The following is an 18860-nucleotide window of genomic DNA, read 5'->3' as shown; positions in this document are numbered from 1 at the left end:
GCAAAGTTTAAAGGAGATTTTCAGGCTATTTTAGTTTTTCAGAAGGTGGTGAATGCTTGGAATGCGCTGCCGGGGCTGGTTGTTGAAGAAATTACGTTTGTGGCATTTAAAGGATGTTTGGATAGGCTTTTGGATATGCATATTCAACCATGGGATATGGGTTCTGTGCAGGTAGATAAGTGATGGTCTTAGCATCATGTTGGGCACAGACTCTGTGGGATGAAGGGACTACATTTTAACTCCATTTTAAAAATATCTAGCTGAGTATTTGAATTACCAAGGAACGGCTACATAACAAGCGCAGATTCATTATCTTAATGATCAACATGGAAGAACCTATTTCTGCGTTACACAAGTATGATATTTGGAAGTAAAATTGCCGATTTACCCCTGGAATTAATGATAGCAACATTTCTGCAACAAGGGGAGGCATTTCATTCTGAGCAAGCAATAAATAATCTTCCAGATCAATGCACAAAGAAAATCACTTTCGTCATAAGGCGGCCCGTGTAATGGGATGGACTAAAATATTAAAATCAGGCTCTCACCTGCTTTGAATTGAATTATCTATCTGCAAGATTTGTTCAGTAGCAGGTGTAGATTTATAGGTACTGATTTTAAGATGATCAGCCACGATCATATTGAATGGCTTGAAGGGCCGAAGGGCCGAATGGCCTACTCCTGCACCTATTTTCCTATGTTTCTGTGACCAGCGATCACCCCGTACACTAATACTATCCTTCGGACAATTTACAATTTTATCAAACCAATTAGCCTACAAACCTGCATGTCTTTGGAAAGTGAGAAGAAACCCGAGCTCCTGGAGAAAACCCACGTGGTCATAGGGAGAACGTGCAAACACCAGACAAACAGTGCCCAGAGTCAGGATCGAACCCGGGTCTCCAGCGCTGTAAGACAGCAACTCTACCGCTAAGCCACTGTGCTGTGAAAAGTAATATCACTGACTCAATTATCTGCCCTCTTTTTGAGTACATCTCCCCCTTGTTTGAGGCAGAGAGGTTATGGTCAAACTAGATAATTAAACGTAGAAAGATGAAGCAATACTTACGTATTGTAGGAATGGACGTAGACTTTATGTACTGTAGCTTGCTGCAGTGAGAAGATGTGGATCACACTTCTATGAAGGATGTCATTGGTTTCTGCAAAGAACTGATCAAATCCCCAACATTTAGCTTGATCGGCCTCCAAGATATTTGCGAGGATGGGAACCAACAGGAACTTTAAGCCTCTGGGGGAAGATTCGAAAGGAACAAAATGAAAGAAGGTGGGAGGGTTATATCCGAACAAAATTAGGGTAAATGACTTCATTCACCTGCTCCAACATTCATCAACATGGGCAGGAGATGCCATCAATAAAACAAAATTAGGAGAACCCCGCGAAAATTAGAGATAGAATAAACTGTCGAGTAATTACGTCTGTCGTTATGTGATTTCGGCCATAGTGGACGGACTCACCGCCCTTCACCGCCAGGCTGGGTCAACGTCATCCCTGGCCCGCAACATCTCCCCGACTGCATCCACGCCGTCGGCCGCCCTCGGGCCGTGACCATTGACTCCGCCGATCCTCGCCTCTCCCCTGGCCACCAGCATGCTGGGACCGTCAACTCACCTGGACTCCAGGCCCAGACCGAGAGTCTGAGACGCTGTCTCACCTGCCGAGTTACTCCAGCACTTTCTGTTCTTTCGTGTATTATCCAACCTCTGCAGTTCTTTGTTTCTACCACTTATCCAATGATACTATATCACTTAGTAATCCCTTACTTGGTTAAAGTGGACAATGAGCAATAATGGACACCATTCTCCCCCCCGTTACAACAAGGGTTTATTGTAGAACCAAAATGAGGGTATATGACTTCATACACCTGCTCCACCATTCATCAGAATTATAGCTGCCTCAAATCAATAAAAACATAAAACAGTATAGCAGACAGGCCCTTCGGCCCACAATGTATGTGTCAAACATGATGCTAAGTTAATGTGATATCATCTGCCTGTACATGATCCATATCCCTCTGATCCCTGCATATCTCTCTGATCCTCTTCTTAAATGCCACTATCGCATCTGTCTCCGACAATGTTAAAAGTTGCCCGCACATCTCCCCACTCAGCTTATAGCTATGCCCTCTAGTGTTGAACATTTCCATCCTGGGAAAATAGTTCTGTCTGTCTACGCTCTCATAATTTTCGTAAATTATGCATACATTTACTCTTTACTTTTATTCATAATTTTATACATTTCTATCAAGTCTCCAGTCAACCTCCTATGTTCCAGAGAAAACAATCCAAGTCTATCCCTGCAAATGTCCCTTACAGTCAGAAACAGGTGAATTTATAATGGGAAACAAGGAAATGGCAGACCAGTTGAACAAGTACTTTGGTTCTGTCTTCACTAAGGAAGACACAAACAATCTCCCAGAAATACCAGAGGACTGAGGGTCAAGTGGGAGGGAGGAACTGAAGGAAATCCACATTAGTCAGGAAATTGTGTTTGGAAAACTGTTGGGTCTGAAGGCAGATAAATCCCCAGGGCCTGATGGTCTGCAAGGAGATACTCAATGAGATGGCCCTAGAAATTGTGGATGCATTGGTGATCATTTTCCAATGTTCTATAGACTCTGGATCAGTTCCTGTGGACTAAAGGCTAGCTAATGTAACCCCATTTTTTAAGGAAGGAGGGAGAGAGAAAACTGAATTATAGACCAGTTGGGGAAGATGCTTGAGTTGATTATTAAAGATGTAATAGCAGCGCATTTGGAAAGCAGTGATAGGACCGGTCAAAGTCAGCATGGATTTATGAAGGGGAAATCATGCTTGAGTAATCTTCTGGAATTTCTTGAGGATGTAACAAATAGAATGGATAAGGGAGAGCCAGTGGATGTGGTGTATCTTGACTTTCAAAAAGTAATTGACAAGGTCCCACACAAGAGATTAGTGTGCAAAATTAGAGCACACGGTATTGGGGGTGCCGCAGGGTATTGACATGGATAGAGAACTGGTTGGCAGACAGGAAGCAAAGAGTAGGAGTTAATGGGCCCTTTTCAGAATGGCAGGCAGTGACTAGTGGGGTGCCGCAAGGCTCAATGCAACAAGGCCTGGGTGTGCTTGTACATCAGTCACTGAAAGTAAGCATGCAGGTACAGCAGGCAGTGAAGAAAGCTAATGGCATGTTGGCCTTCATAGCGAGAGGATTTGAGTATAGGAGCAAGGAGGTCCTACTGCAGTTGTACAGGGCCCTAGTGAGACCACACCTGGAATATTGTGTCTAACTTTGGTCTCCTAATTTGAGGAAGGACATTTTTGCTATTGAGGGAGTTCAGCAGGTTAATTCCCAGGATGGTGGGACTGACATATGATGAAAGAATGGATCGACTGAGCTTATATTCACTGGAATTTAGAATGATGAGAGGAGATCTTATAGAAACATAAAAATTCTTAAGTGATTGGACAGGCTAGATGCAGGAAAAATGTTCCCCATGTTGGGGGAGTCCAGAACCAGGGGTCACAGTTTAAGAATAAGTAGTAGGTCATTTAAGACTGAGATGAGGAAAAACATTTTCACCCAGAGAGTTGTGAATCTGTGAAATACTCTGCCAAAAAAGGCAGTGGAGGCCAATTCACTGGATATATTCAAGAGAGAGTTGGATATAGCTCTTAGGGCTAACGGAATCAAGGAATACGGGGAGGAAAACAGGAACGGGCACTGATTTTGGATGATCAGCCATGATCATATTGAACGGTGGTGCTGGGCTCGAAGGGCCGAATGGCCTACTCCGGCACCTATTCTCAATGTTTTGATGTTTCTATGTTTAGTCAGAATTGAACCTGGGTCTCGTGCTGTAAGGCAATAACTCTAACGCTACAATAGGTTATTTTGGATGTTCCCATTGTTCCCTTCCCTCCACCCCATGTACACCCTGGCAACCTCCTTACATGGCTGTCAGGTGGAGCCACAGAAAATAAGAATGTAGCAGTTTTTATGGTTGGCTGGCTAATCTTTCCCAGCGTGGATTAGGAGCATGGTTTAAGTACACTGAAAACAGGAAGCGTCAATTCCTGTGGAACCCACACTCCCACACCCACTCGGAAGAACGGCAACGACCCAAATCATCACCTATGCCTTATCTCCAGAGATGCTGTCTGCCCCGCTGGGTTACTGCAGCTTTTTTGCGTCTAGCATCCCACCGAGCATTGCACAAGGAACTATCTGCCAGTGGGAGTGGGTGACTGTGGAGCATTCACAGAGATGGGGGGGGGGGGGGGGGCCACTGTCTCTGAGAATCAGTGACTACAGAGTTCAATCACAAAGAGGTGCAGTCACTCTGAAGGTAACTGTGGTACCTCATAGCAATGAGAAGTCACCATTTGGAACTGTACCTCAGTAAGACTTATTTGGTTAGTACAGGTGTCAGGGGTTACGGTGAGGGGGAGATGGCAGGAGAATGGGTTTAGTAGAGAGAGATAGATTAGCCATGATTGAATGGTGGAGCAGACCTGATGGGCCGAATTCTGCCCCTATCACTTATTCTCTGTGGAACTGTCCTGATGGTCAACCACATGAAACTGTGAATGGGTCCACAATCTCATATAATTTCAACTAACAAATTATTTTAATAGTGTGTGTAAGAGTCCCACATGAAATGAAATAATTTACCAGCTGGTCTTGTGTTAATGGTATGCGTTAAATGTACGTTTTTAGTGTTCTTTAGCTTGTTTTATGTGTGGTGGGTGGGGGGGGGAGATGTTATTTTTTTCCGTATCGCATTTCCGTCCGCACTGTGGCCTAACATCAATGAGTTGGCGGCCTTTGCTGGCTACCGACTTCGAGAGCTCCATCGCGGGTGCTTGTGAACTTTAACATCATGGAGCTTGCGGTCTCTGGTTAGAGACCGACCGGGAACTCCAAGCCGCAGGAGCTTCGACCACCTCGACACGGGAGTTTCGATCGCCCCGATGGATGGTGCGTTCCCTGACCACGGAAGAATAAAGAGGAAGAAGATTGGACTTTATTGCCTTCCATCACAGTGGGGAATGTGGGGAAACCACTGTGGTGGATGTTTATGTTAACTTTTATATAGTTGTGTGTCTTGGTGCGTTTTTTTTGTGTGGCTGTATGGTAATTTGCATATCACTGTACCTTAATTGGTTCACGTGACAATAAAAGACCTTTGAAACCTTTAACAGTGTTTCAACATTCATTTCCGTGCATATCACGCTGGAAGATAATCATTGTGGTATGACCATTTATTTAAAAACAGCATTCCGATAGTCTCATAGTCATAGTTTTTTTTGGCCTTCCATCACAGCAATGTGATGGATGTTTATGTAAAATGTAAATTATGTTGTGTCTGGGGTCTATTTGTTGTAATGTATGGCTGCAGAAACGGCATTTCGTTTGGGCCTCCAGGGGTCCAAATGACAATTAAATTGACTATTGACTATTGATTGACTATAGTGATAAAGCATGGAAACAGGCCCTTCGGCCCAACTTGCCCACAACGGCCAACATGTCCCGGCTACATTAGTCCCACCTGTTTGGGCCATATCCTTCCAGACCTGTCCTATCCATGTACCTGTCTAACTGTTTCTTAAACAATGGGATAGTCCCTGCCTCAACTACCTCCTCTGGCAGCATGTTCCATACACCCACCATGCTTTGATTAGTTACCCCTCAGATTCCTATTAGATCTTTTCCCCTTCACCTTAAACCTATGTACTCTGATCCTCGATTCACCTACTCTGGGCAAGAGACTGTGCATCTACCCGATCTATTCCTCTCATGATTTTATACACCTCTATACGATCACCCTTCATACGCCATACAAGCATCTCCCAGCACTTAATACCCCTGTCTTTTAGTTAGTTTGAACCTTCAACCTTTTGACTCAGACCTAACTGTATCTTGGGGACACATCAAAGAGTCTTTGATCATTATTGTCTGCATCAGACCGGCTATGCATGATTGATGGAACAATAGTTTAGCAGCTGAATAGCCATCTCCCTTCATGTTCCATTACATGTTCAGTGTTGTGTAGAAAGGAACTGCAGATGTGGGTTTAAACCGAAGATAGACCCAAAATGCTGGAGTAACTCAGCGGGCCAGACAGCATCTCTGGAGAGATGGAATGGGTGACGTTTTGGGTCGAGACCCTTCTTCAGACTGACGTCAGGGGAGAGGGAGATACATAGACAAGGAAGTGTGTGGTGTGAAAACAGGACAAAGGGAATGGAGATCAAGGAAAATGTAGAATAGATCACTTTTAGCTGGGAGAATGTAACAACAAAGCAAACAAAGCAGAGACAGTAAGACTGGTCGGAGAACTGGGAAGAAGGAGAGATGAAGAGAGAGGGAATCAAGGATTCCTTGAAGTTAGAGAAGTCAATGTTCAGTGTTGTTTCCACGACCTCAGTTGCAACTTCAGAGCAACCCAATAGAATTGAAGTTAAATGCATGGGAATCCTGCCTCCCATCTTCTCAATGGCCAAAAAGTGAGGGAAAGTTTGCTGCGTTAGACCGTGTCTGTGGAAGACTTACTCTGAGAGCCTGCAGGTGATGGGCAGCTCCTTGCTCCACTCCACTGGGCCACAATCTCTGTGCTGCACTCCTGCTATCATTCCCTCCGGCTTCTCTGTTGTGATTTTATGCCTGAAATAAAATCATTTAAAGACGGTGAAGAACTGGCCAACCTCCGAGTTGAATCAGATGTTATCATGTGAAGATTCGCCAAGCGATGACGTGCCAGCCTTGCCAGCAGGACCATGATCGGCCACATCAAACAAACTAAGGTCTACTGGTACAGACAGAGTTAGAACTTGTGTGTGGAATGGAAAACCATGGGTGTTGGTAATGATCTTACTGCTGCCGATTACACCACCTCCAGCTCCACCCTCTCTTCAATTATCCCATTTTCATTGACCTTGTACCTTCATTTACATTATACATAGTACAGCACAAGACTACGCCCTTTGGCCCACAATGTCTGTGCCGCATATGATGCCAAGACTACCTCATATCTGCCTGCACATAATCCATATCCCTCCATTTCCTTCACATTCATATATCTATCCAGAAGTCTCTTCAACGCTACTATTGTATCAGCCTCAACCACCCTCATCAACAGACTCAACAGCCTCATTCATGTACCTGCACATTTCCTTTAAACTTTTCCCCTCTCATCTTAACGCCATGCCCTCTAGTTATTGATTTTTCGAACCTGGGGAAAGGGTTCTGACTGTCAACACTATCGTAATTTTATGTACTTCTGTCAGGTTTCCCCGCAAACTCCAGCATTTCCAGAGAAAACAATCCAAGCCTGTTCAACCTCTCCCTGTAGCTAATACCCCCCGACCCAGGCATAATTCCGGTAAAACTGAACAAGGCCCAACCAGTCTGAAGAAGAGCGCCAACCCGAACAGTCACCTATCCATGTTCTTCAGAGATGCTGCCTGAGCCGCTGAGTTACTCCAGCACTTTGTACCTTTTAAAAAATATATATTTCTGGTAAACTTTTGTATGCTTTCCAAGCCACCACAACCTTCCTGCAACGGGACGATCAGAACTGCATGTAAGACTCTTAATATAACCATATAACCATATAACAATTACAGCACGGAAACAGGCCATCTTGGCCCTACAAGTCCGTGCCGAACAACTTTTTTCCCTTAGTCCCACCTGCCTGCACTCATACCATAATCCTCCATTCCCTTCTCATCCATATGCCTATCCAATTTATTTTTAAATGATACCAACGAACCTGCCGACACCACTTCCACTGGAAGCTCATTTCACACCGCTACCACTCTGAATATGGCCTAGCCAAAGTCCTATAAAGCTGAATCATGACTTCCTGACTCTTGTACTCAATGGCTTAAACCTATGAAAGGAAGCATACCATATGCCTTCTTTACCACTCCATCCACTTGTGTTGCCACTTTCAGGGAGTTATGGACTAGGACCCCAAGATCCCTCTGTACATCAATGTTGTTAGGGGTCATGCCATTAATTGTATATTTCCACTTACATCTTGCAAGGATTAAACTCCATCTGCCATTTCTCTGCCCATTTCAGCAGCTGATCTGAATCCCACTATATACTTTGTCAGCCAATCTCACAGTTCACGACCTCTGCAATCTTGGTGTCATCGGCAAACTCAAGGGCCTGTCCCTCTTGGGTGTCATTTGCCAATCACGCAGGTTGCGCGCGAGGATTTTGAGAATCCCAAAATCCTGGGGCACCGCGCGCCACTGCCTACGCCACCACGTCTCACCACACGCCATGCGCGCATCGTGCATTGTGACGCGTAAATGATGTCGCGCAAATAACACCTAAGTGGGACAGGTCCTTTACTGTTAAACCCGTCCATGTTTACATCCAAGTCATTAACGCATATCACAAACAGCATCTGTCTCAGTACAGATCCCTGCAGATCTCCACTGGTCATAGACCTAGGCTTGAACATAGTCCTTCTTTTTTTTTATCATGTGAGATTTCTTGCCTTTCATGAAGTCACAGAACCTCATGATTATTTTTTCTAAATCTTATCTGGTCTCAATATGCACATGTTTAAAACATAATGAGAGAAATGACTGATTGAAAGATGTAGCCTGGAAACAGGCCCTTCGGCCCATGTTACCCTTCGATCACCCATTCACTAATACTTCTACTGTCTTCACACTGTTGCTTCTGCTATTCTTTCCATTTCTATTGGAAGAATTATTCTATTCCTTGCCCCACTGATGTTCGTCAGCATGCAGTATTCTCTATTTTTATCCAACATTTCTGAGCTGCAATATTTTATGCATTCTGGATGTAACTGGAATGGATAAAAAAGATGGGATAAAAGGATTTTTTTTTAATGGATTGGAAAAAAGAAAGGCATGTTTAAGAAGGTGGCGTCAGGCAGGCAGGGCTTATGACAAATATACTCGTAGAAAAGAGTATATCTCAAGCGGATGATGAAAAGGGCCGAAAGGGGCCATGAAATCTCATTGATGAGTAGGATTAAGGAACATCTCAAGGCTTTTTATTGTAAGGTGCATTGAATAACAATCAGGAAGTCATGATGCAACTACAGGATTTCGGTTCGGCTGCATTTAGATATTGCATGCTCTTCTGGTCACTTGATTACAGTAAAGGTACGGAGGCTTTGGAGAGCGTGCAGAGGAGATTTACCAGAAGGGCACCTGGGTTGAGGGTTTCAGCAACATGAAGCGGTTGGGTTGGGTAGGCTTGGATTGTTTTCTCTAGAACATCGCAGGTTGAGGTGAGACTTCGATAGAAGCATATAAAATCATGAGAGGCATAGATAGGTTGGACAGGCCCAGGGTGGAAATGCTCAAAACTAGAGCATAGCTATAAGGAGAGAGGGGGAAAGTTTAATGGAGATGTGCGGGACAAGTTTTTTTTTTCTTGCAGAGAGCGGTGAACCCTGGAACGCATTGCCGGGGGGTGGTAGTGGACAATAATGGCATTTAGGATGATTTTAAATAGGCACGTGGATGTTTGGGGAATATATAACTCATGTAAAGGCATATGAGATCAACATATCTAGGCATCATGTTCGGCACAAATATTGTGGGTTGAAGGGCCCGTTCTGTGCTGCACTGTTCTATGTTCTATAGGCAAGCATCTCTGTAGCATGCTTCATAACCTGAGGATGTCCCAAAGAATGTTTTAGCAAATTCATTGTTTATGTGTCCAGATCAAGGAAACTGGATGGGATAGAATAACAAGGGAAGGTAACGAAGTATGAACTCATATACAGATAGATTTGTGAATGAAAAATTGCATTGATTACAATAAGTAAGATTCAAAATTGCCACTGTAATTGACATACATCATCTCCTTGTTCTTGCGGGGCCCTCCATATGGAATGAAAGGTAGACTGCCAGTAGCTGTTTGGTAAAATGTCACACCGATACTCCACAGATCCACCGTGACCCCATACTTCTTGTTCTGTGGCTTACGAAGGACAGCGCGCTCATACATATCCGGATGCTGCAGACACACAAAGGCAAACTAGGTAACGAAAGCATAGAGTGAATGCTGGGAAGGACAGTCTGTTCAATACACCTGGTCCATTCTCCCTTTCTATACCCAGTAGTTATGTCCACATAACAGCATTTTACACAATATGTTAGCAGTTGGCACCTGGAGATGATTTTCCCTCCACGCTCCAGTGGCAGTCAGTTGACATCAGGTAACTCCGCATAGAACATGGATGAAACTTTAAGGGCGCCTTCTTAAAACTGCCAGGAAGGCCACAAAATGCTGGAGTAACTCAACGGGACAGGCATCATCTCTGGAGAGAAGGAATCCTAGCGGGGAAATTTGCAAAGGCAGCTGGGGAGACTTTAAACTAGAATGGTTGGGGCGAGGGACTCAAATAGCGAAAGGTAGTAGACAGAATGGGAGGCAGGAAGCAGAAATGGGAAGCACTCGGACACAAGAGGAGAAAGAAAAAAAAGGAAATAAACAGAGAATAAGAGACGGGGGTTTTCTTAAATGTGCATATTTTAATGCTAGGAGCATTGTAAGAAAGGTGGATGAGCTTAGAGTCTGGATAGACACCTGGAAGTATGATGTTGTGGCGATCAGTGAAACGTGGTTGCAGGAGGGCTGTGATTGGAAACTAAATATTCCAGGATTTCGCTGCTTCAGGTGTGATAGAATTGGAGGGGCAAGAGGTGGAGGTGTTGCATTGCTAGTCAGGGAAGATATTACAGCAGTGCTTTGGCAGGATAGATTGGAGGGCTCATCTAGGGAGGCTATTTGGGTGGAATTGGGAAGTGGGAAAGGTGTAGCAACTCTTATAGGGGTGTATTATAGACCGCCAAACGGGGAACGAGAATTGGAAGAGCAAATATGTAAGGAGATAGCAGATATTAGTAGTAAGCACAAGGTAGTGATTGTGGGAGATTTCAACTTTCCACACATAGACTGGGAAACACATTCTGTAAATGGGCTGGATGGGTTGGAGTTTGTAAAATGTGTGCAGGATAGTTTTGTCTTTATTCTCTGGAGCGCAGAAGGTTAAGGGGGGGACCTGATAGAGGTCTTTAAAATGATGAGAGGGATAGACAGAGTTGATGTGGACAAGCTTTTCCCTTTGAGGATAGGGAAGATTCAAACAAGAGGACATGACTTCAGAATTAAGGGACAGAAGTTTAGGGGTAATATGAGGGGGAACTTCTTTACTCAGAGAGTGGTAGCGGTGTGGAATGAGCTTCCAGTGGAAGTGGTGGAGACAGGTTCATTGGTATCATTTAAAAATAAATTGGATAGACATATGGATGAGAAGGGAATAGAGGGTTATGGTATGAGTGCAGGCAGGTGGGACTAAGGGGAAAAAAAAAAATTTGTTGGCCTGTTTCCGTGCTGTAATTGTTATATGGTTATATGGTTATATGGAATGGGTGACATTTCGGGTATGTGTAGAAAGGCCCCATGAGACTGTATGGACCTCATTCTATCTCCCTCTACCCAGAACACATTGTGTTCTCTCCTTTTAGATTTAAATTTGATGATGCCATGATTAGACTTTAGACTTTACTTTAGACTTTAGAGATACCGAATGGAAACAGGCCCTTTGGCACACTGAGTCCATGTTGAACAGCGATCACCCCGTACACTAGTACTATCCTACACACCAGAGATCATTTTACAATATTATCAAAGCCAATTAACCTACAATGCTACACGTCTCTGGAGTGCGGGAGGAAACTGGAGCACCCAAAGAAAACCCACACGCTCACAGGGAGAACGTACAAACTCCGTACAGACAGCACCCGTAGTCAGGATTGAACCTGGGTCTCTGGCGCTGTAAGGCAGCAACTACTGCTGTACCACTGTGCCGCTCATCATTTGGCTAAGTTAAATTTCATTTGCCAACTTCTGCTTATATGTTCAATGCATTTTGATTTTAATTTAACCAGCTTCAAGCACACATCATGTTATTATCTTCAGCTGTAGCAGACAAAGTGAACAACCTTATCACGTGGATAGTTTATCCCATTTAGAATTGAAAACAACATTTATGGCATCCCTCCACGTGTATAATGTACAACAATATGTTAATGATATTATTAGAAGGTTACTAACCAAATACTCCTCGGTGCCATAAAGTGACATGAACTGTTCATCATCCTCCAGTTCTCGGGCTGCTCCAAAGTCGGTCAGTTTATAGACTGATTGACCATCCTCTCCAACCACTCGCATGATGTTCCCTGGCTTAATGTCCCGATGCACTACACCATTCTCCCTCAACTGGTTCATGCCAGCAACTGGCACAGAGAAAGAGTGAGTTGTCGCAGAGAAAGAGAGAAAAAATCCAGTCAAGATATGATATTTGAATCCATAAAAGGGTCATATTGCCCAATCCATTTGACCTGGACAGGGCAAAAATCAAACTGCTGGAGGAACTCAGTGGGCCAGGCAGCATTTGGGGAGGATAATGGACAAATGACGTTTCCCATCGGGACCCAGGTGTAGAAGGATATGGACCTAACGCAGGCAGATGGGACAGGTCTGAAGAAGTGCCCCAAGCTGAAACGTTATCTGTGCATCTCCCTCCTCAAAGGATGCCAGACCCCTTGTGTTCCTCCAACAATTTGATTTTTTGCTCAACATTTCAGCATCTGCAGTCTCGTGTGTCTTTGTTAATATTGGCTAAATTAAAGACATCATAAAATGGAGGATCCCTGCACTTGTCAGAATTGCTTAACCCTTGTCAGCTGTACTTTACAGGCTTTGATTGGCGCCAGCCAGTCTAGGCTCAGACTGATTTGCAGGATGGTGAAGGGTCCAGATGTTCTCCATGCTTCTCTTAAATTGATAACATGTATAGTGGTTTTGCAAACTAACCTTAAATGCATCATTTCTATTGGGCCGCTGCAAAAGCATTGCAAACAGTATACATAACACAAGGATACATACACAAGGGGTCAGGGCAGCGCTTCCGGAAGTGGCGGCGCTGCCCTGGCAGCAGCGGCTCACCTGCATTCCGTTTGTTTTTGCTTTTTTTGTGTTGTTTTTTTCGTTTTGGTTAGTCTAGTTTTTGGTTTTTAGTTTGTGTTTTGGGGTGGGGGGGTTGAAACAGGGTTTGCTGTCTCTCCCTGCGGGGGGAATGTGACTTTTTTGTCGTATTCCCCTTCTCTGCCTCTGTCTGCGCTGAGGCCTAATGGCGGAGCTGGCGACTTCGAGGCTCAGGAGTCAGAGCCCGCCAGGACTCGCCCTGAGCTTGCTGACGTGAGGACGGTCCGGCTCGGGGCTTGAACAGGGCTCCGTGAGGGGCTGTGACAATCCCGTGAGGGCGGCCAGCACGAGGGAGGAACGGTGCTCCCGTCGGAGTGGCCGAGCTCGGGGAGGTACGGCGCTCCCAACCCAAGGGAGGAGCGGCGCCCGTGTCGGGACGGCCCAGCCCGAGGGAGGAGCGGCGCCCATGTCGGGATGGCGACCTGGCGCGAGGCTGAACGGCGCTTACGTGAGGGCGATCCGGCTCGGGGCTGGAACGGTGCTCCGGTGGCTGGGACGGCGTTCTTGCGGCGGTGACTTGAGTCCGGGGTTCGGCCGCGAGCCAGCGGCTGCGGCAGCAGGACTGGTGGACGGAAGCTTCGACCACCCCGGGCCGCGGTGATTGAGCCGCGGGACTGTTTTAACATCGCCCAGTGCGGTATCGCCGCAGCGCAGAGGGAGAAGAGGAGGGAAGAGACTGCAGACCCTAAGACTTTTGCCTCCATCACAGTGAGGAGGTACTAGGTGGACTCACTGTGGTGGATGTTAATATGTGTTTATTGTTGTTTTTTATTGTATTGTATGTATGTATGACTGCAGGCACAAAATTTCGTTCAGACTTCGGTCTGAATGATAATAAAGGAAACCCCCCTGTAATGTTGCAAGATGGTCATCCTGTTAATTGATGATTGGTCAAACTGTTGAGCCTTGGAGAAATTGTTTGATTCTCAGGGCACATGTTTCAATGTTTGTTCTTGTTAGCTTCCTTCGAGAGCTTTCTTTCTTATACAATGTATGAGCTGTTGTGTTATTGGGTTAGGGAAATGTCTGATATGTATGGGGTTAATCGATATCTGTAATTGGGTTATTGAGAGTCCACCCCATGTGGTTCAGCCCCTCGAGATCCCGGGACATATAAAAGTCCGCTGCCATGAGGTCCAGTGTCGATCTTCTGGGAGAGCGCTTGGGATTGCGTGACCTTCTGGAGTGTCTCTGTTTGAGTGAGGCCGAGAGGGCTTGATCACCCAGATACGAGGATCGATCCCGCGGTGGGAATAGGTACAGTAAATGAACTGCAATGCGCTTTTGTTAAAATAGAATTTAGTTGTTTCAAGTGCTTGATTCAGTGTTTTTACTGAAACTAGACTGGGGGGTAGCTTAGAAACGAGCAATTTACATCTTTATAGGTTGACTTTACACTTTAGAGAAACAGGGTCACCGAGTCCGCGCCGACTGGCAGTCACCCCGTACGCTAACACTATCCGAAACATTAGGGACAATTTCACAACTTACCAAAGCCAATTAGCCTCCAAACCTGTACATTTTTGGAGTGTGGGAGGAAACCAGAGCTCCCAGAGAAAACCCACGCAGGTCACATGGCGAACGTACAGACTCCGTACAGACAGCATCCGCAGACAGGATCGAACCGGGGTCTCTGGTGTGTAAGGCAGCAATAATACTGCTGCATCACTGTGCAAACCCTTGGACAGGTACATGGGCAGGAGAGGGATATTGGCCAAACGTGGGCAGGGTGGGGCTAGTGTAGATGTGGTTTCTTGGTTGGCATGGTTGGGCCAAAGGGCTGGTTTCCATGCTTTAATTTACATTAGAGATACAATGCAAAAACAGGCCCATTGGCCCACCGAGTACATGCCGACCAGCAATCCCCATAAACCAGCACTTTCCTACACACTAGGGACAATTGACCATTTTTACCAAAGCCATTAAACCTACAAACCTGTACATCTTTGGAATGTGGGAGGAACCCAGAGCTCCTGGAGAAAACCCATGTGGTCGCTGGGATAATGTACAAACTCTATACAGACAGCACCCATAGTCAGGATCGAACCCAGGATCTGGCGCTGTAAGGCAGCAACTTCTGCCACCGTGCCGCCATTATGACGACTCTGTGATTCTATAACTCTCTGACTCTAAGCATGTGGAGGAAACCTGCATGGTCCCAGGGACAACAGAGTTGTGCTCAAGGTCAAGACTGAACCCAAATCATTGTGACCCTAACTGTTGAATGTTCAACCACCCTTGATGGTAAGAGGCAGCCTTAGAGGACAGGTTTACCTGGTACTTTTGCTTCTCACTGCCCCAGCCACCAATTTTCAAAGCTCCTTCCACCACGACAACTTTAATCGAGTTGCGCACAATCTTGTTGAGTCTTACCAACACTCTGCAGGACAATCAGGAACTCCGATTCCGACAGACCAAATGCGTTTTCCGATTCCTCCAAAACATTATGCAGACTTGCGCCGGCGCAGTATTCCATCACAAGGACCTTCTGCTTGGTGCTTCCCTGGAGGACAGGCACAACGAGAAGTGTCTCAGTCTCACTCCCATGGCTGTGGAAGCAGCGTGCAAGGTGGGGGTGGTACCCTGGATGGTGCCCGAGTCACTTCTGACAATTCACCGCTTGCAGCAGCTACACCAGATCAACCCAGCAGACTGGGATTTTATGGAATATGCCCTCGGTATCTGTCTGTGGTTCTGGGAATAGGAGGAGTGAGTTGACCCCCCCCCCCCTCAAACCTGTTCCTCCTTTCGGTAAGATAAGTATTTAAAAGACAAATCTGGAGGAAACTGTTCCTTAAGGTGATCACCCACATTACACATTGTGGAGCAGGTGTCCGCTGTTCAAGATGTGGACTCTTATACATCGGTGAAACCAAATGTAATCTGGGCGCTCGTCTAGCTGAACACCTTCGCTCAGTCTGCCTGGACCTACCTGATCTCCTGGTTGCCAAACACTTTAATTCCACTTCACAGTCCCACACTGACCTTTCTGTCCTAGGCCTCCTCCATTGTCAGAGTGAGGCTAAATGCAAATTGGAGGAACAGCATCTCATATTTCGCTTGGGCAGTGGTTTGAATATTGATTTCTCTAAATTCAAGGAGCCTGTGCATTCCCTCTCTCTCCATCGCTCCCTCACCCATGTCGTACCAGCTTCAAAGTCATCTTGTTAAGTCTCATCGTCTCTACTCGTTCTCACTAGCCCACAGCTAACAATGGCCTGTTCCCTTTGTCATCATTGCTATTCAGCATATCTTTCATTCATGTGTTCTGTATCGTTCTACATCACTGTCTATATCTCTTGTTTCCCTTTCCCCCGACTCTCAGTCTGAAGAAGGGACTCGACCCGAAACGTCACCTATTCCTTTTCTCCAGAGACGCTGTCTGACCCACTGAGTTATTCCAGCTTTTTGTGTCTGTCAACCATTGCAGAAGTGGAAACTCACTGGAGTCCTGACAGTTCACAATAGTCTCAGAGACTCAGGGAGCTGAACTCCGGGTAACAAGCAGTTGAGGAATCCTTGTGTGGTCCTTATAATTGCTGGTGGTGGGAAATTGGGGGGAAGGTGGTTCGGGTGAGGGGGCATTGGGGGCACTTACTTTGTTTTATCAGGTTTCCAATCCTGATTGTGTTGCAATTTTCCTTCTAAAGAGGTTGTAGGGGCCATTCATGCTTGAGGGCCTCTGCCACTTTCATGACTTAATTCTTTTATCCCCACCATTTTTTTACTCGTGGACATTTTTTATCGGGCTGGAAGAAACGTCCCGACTTGCCCGATGCCACGAGTACCTACGGCTAGCATAACGAGCCGCTACGATATATCTACAAACTCCCACGACCTCATACAGACTCGTCACCAACATTCTGCGAGTTTGAATCAGGGGAAAACTCGGGAGAATCCGTGAATTGCCTCGTGAAAGTGGGGCAGGCCCTTTAGTCTAGTAACTGTTAGCATATTTTATTATTTTGTCTCGATATTTCTGGCAGAATTATTTTGAACGCTTGAGGATGGGCATTTGATAGGTAGATGAACGTTACATATAGCGTAGTCACAGGGAGTGGTCAGATCAAGGTTGTTAAGGGTTTGGACACACTAGAGGCAGGAAAAATATTCCCGATGTTGGGGGAGTCCAGAACCAGGGGCCACAGTTTAAGAATAAGGGGTAAGCCATTTAGAACGGAGACATGGAAACAGTTTTTCTCACAGAGAGTGGTGAGTCTGTGGAATTCTCTGCCTCAAAAGGGCGGTGGAGGCCAGTTCTCTGGATGCTTTCAAGAGAGAGCTAGATAGGGCTCTTAAAGGTAGCGGAGTCAGGGGATATGGGGAGAAGGCAGGAACGGGGTACTGATTGGGGATGGTCAGCCATGATCGCATTGAATGACGGTGCTGGCTCGAAGGGCTGAATGGCCTACTCCTGCACCTATTGTCTGTTGTCTGTTATCAGAGTGGAGAAAGAATACAGTTTTTACCAGATCAGACAGTAAGAACGGAAATATACCATTTGTGTATCTGGTATGTTCACTTCTTTGTCTGTACATCTACCTCAATAAAGAATCAATTAAACTGGAAAGAACGACTGGGGGATCCGTTTCTTTTATCTTCTGCATACGATCACTCCTCCCTGCCTGTGTAGTAACGGCAATGGATAGCTGAAGCTGGGAATAGTTTGAAATTGCCATTACAGAGGCAGTGACAGAATACCACACTCACCACTTCCTCCACTGCCAAGAGCTTCACAATGTTCTTGTGGTTTAATTTGCGCAACATGTCAAACTCTCTCATCTGCACTTCATACGGACGCAGATAACTGACATGATTGAACACTTTGACAGCATAATGATCGCCAGTTTGCTGCAAGTAAATGTTGAAACTGTTAGAAACTGTATGAGAAAAGGCAAAGATTTAGTTTAGTTTAGAGATACTGCGCTGAAACAGGCCACTCGACCCACGAGTCTGCGCCTACCAGCGATCCCCGCACATTAACACCATCCTACACACACTAGGGTCAATTTACACTTATACCAGTCAATTAACCTACAAACCTGTACGTCGTTGTAGTGTGGGAGGAAATCAAAGATCTCCGAGACCCACACAGGTCACGGGGAAAACGTACAAACTCCGTACAGACAGCACCTGTAGTCGGCATCGAACCCGGTTTCTGCCGCTGTAAGGCAGAAACTCTACCGCTGCGCCACCGTGCCGCCCTTTGGTTACCGTTTAGCATCAAGTAAATCAGTGCCCATCTACTTACAATTTCATCAGGTCCTTCAGATCCACATTCTCCTACATCACATCCAAGTCAATGACTCCATTATTACATAAATGTCCTGTTTGATTACTTTACTTCTTGTGACTATCACTGCTTGGATAAAAATCAAACCACCAACATGTGGTCCTATACCACATTCTCTAATATTAACCATTTCCTGAGATTTGAACTAACATTACTAACAATTTCACTTTTACTTTTCCTTTCTTCTGCTGAAAGTGTCAATTCCACAAAGGCCGGCAGTTCCACAGAGAGCAGAGATGAATCCATCATAGTAACTTGGACAGGCCGAGAATAGTCAGAGTCCACACTTCCAAGATGGCTCCCAATCCAGGCGACTATTTGCGTTCTAGTCACAGAATCAGATCTACAATCACGTATTACAATCGCTCCATACTGTTAAATCCCCTACTCCTACAGCAACATTTCTTACTTTGACTATGATCGCTAAATGTTATTCCATTATCATGTATCTCTACACTGTAAATGGATCGATTGTAATCATGTATGGTCTTTCTGCTGACTGGATAGCACGCAACA

The 18860-nt window shown here is 45.5% G+C and overlaps 1 protein-coding gene across 1 annotated transcript in view; it reads right to left on the bottom strand.

The window, feature by feature from the left end:
* Positions 1 to 18860, bottom strand: part of ikbke (inhibitor of nuclear factor kappa B kinase subunit epsilon) — an 86781-nt gene that overhangs the window by 56972 nt on the left and 10949 nt on the right. The window contains exons 3-8 of the mRNA XM_055654381.1: positions 17762 to 17902; positions 15425 to 15554; positions 12119 to 12300; positions 9855 to 10015; positions 6554 to 6664; positions 1070 to 1249 (exon numbers count right to left, since the gene is read on the bottom strand). Coding sequence (XP_055510356.1) covers positions 1070 to 1249; positions 6554 to 6664; positions 9855 to 10015; positions 12119 to 12300; positions 15425 to 15554; positions 17762 to 17902 — 905 coding nt within the window. The remainder of the gene's footprint in view (positions 1 to 1069; positions 1250 to 6553; positions 6665 to 9854; positions 10016 to 12118; positions 12301 to 15424; positions 15555 to 17761; positions 17903 to 18860) is intronic.

The sequence above is a fragment of the Leucoraja erinacea genome, chromosome 24 (genome assembly GCF_028641065.1).
Source record: "Leucoraja erinacea ecotype New England chromosome 24, Leri_hhj_1, whole genome shotgun sequence".
Classification (NCBI taxonomy): domain Eukaryota; kingdom Metazoa; phylum Chordata; class Chondrichthyes; order Rajiformes; family Rajidae; genus Leucoraja; species Leucoraja erinaceus.
This window is presented reverse-complemented; position numbering and strand designations above follow the sequence as displayed.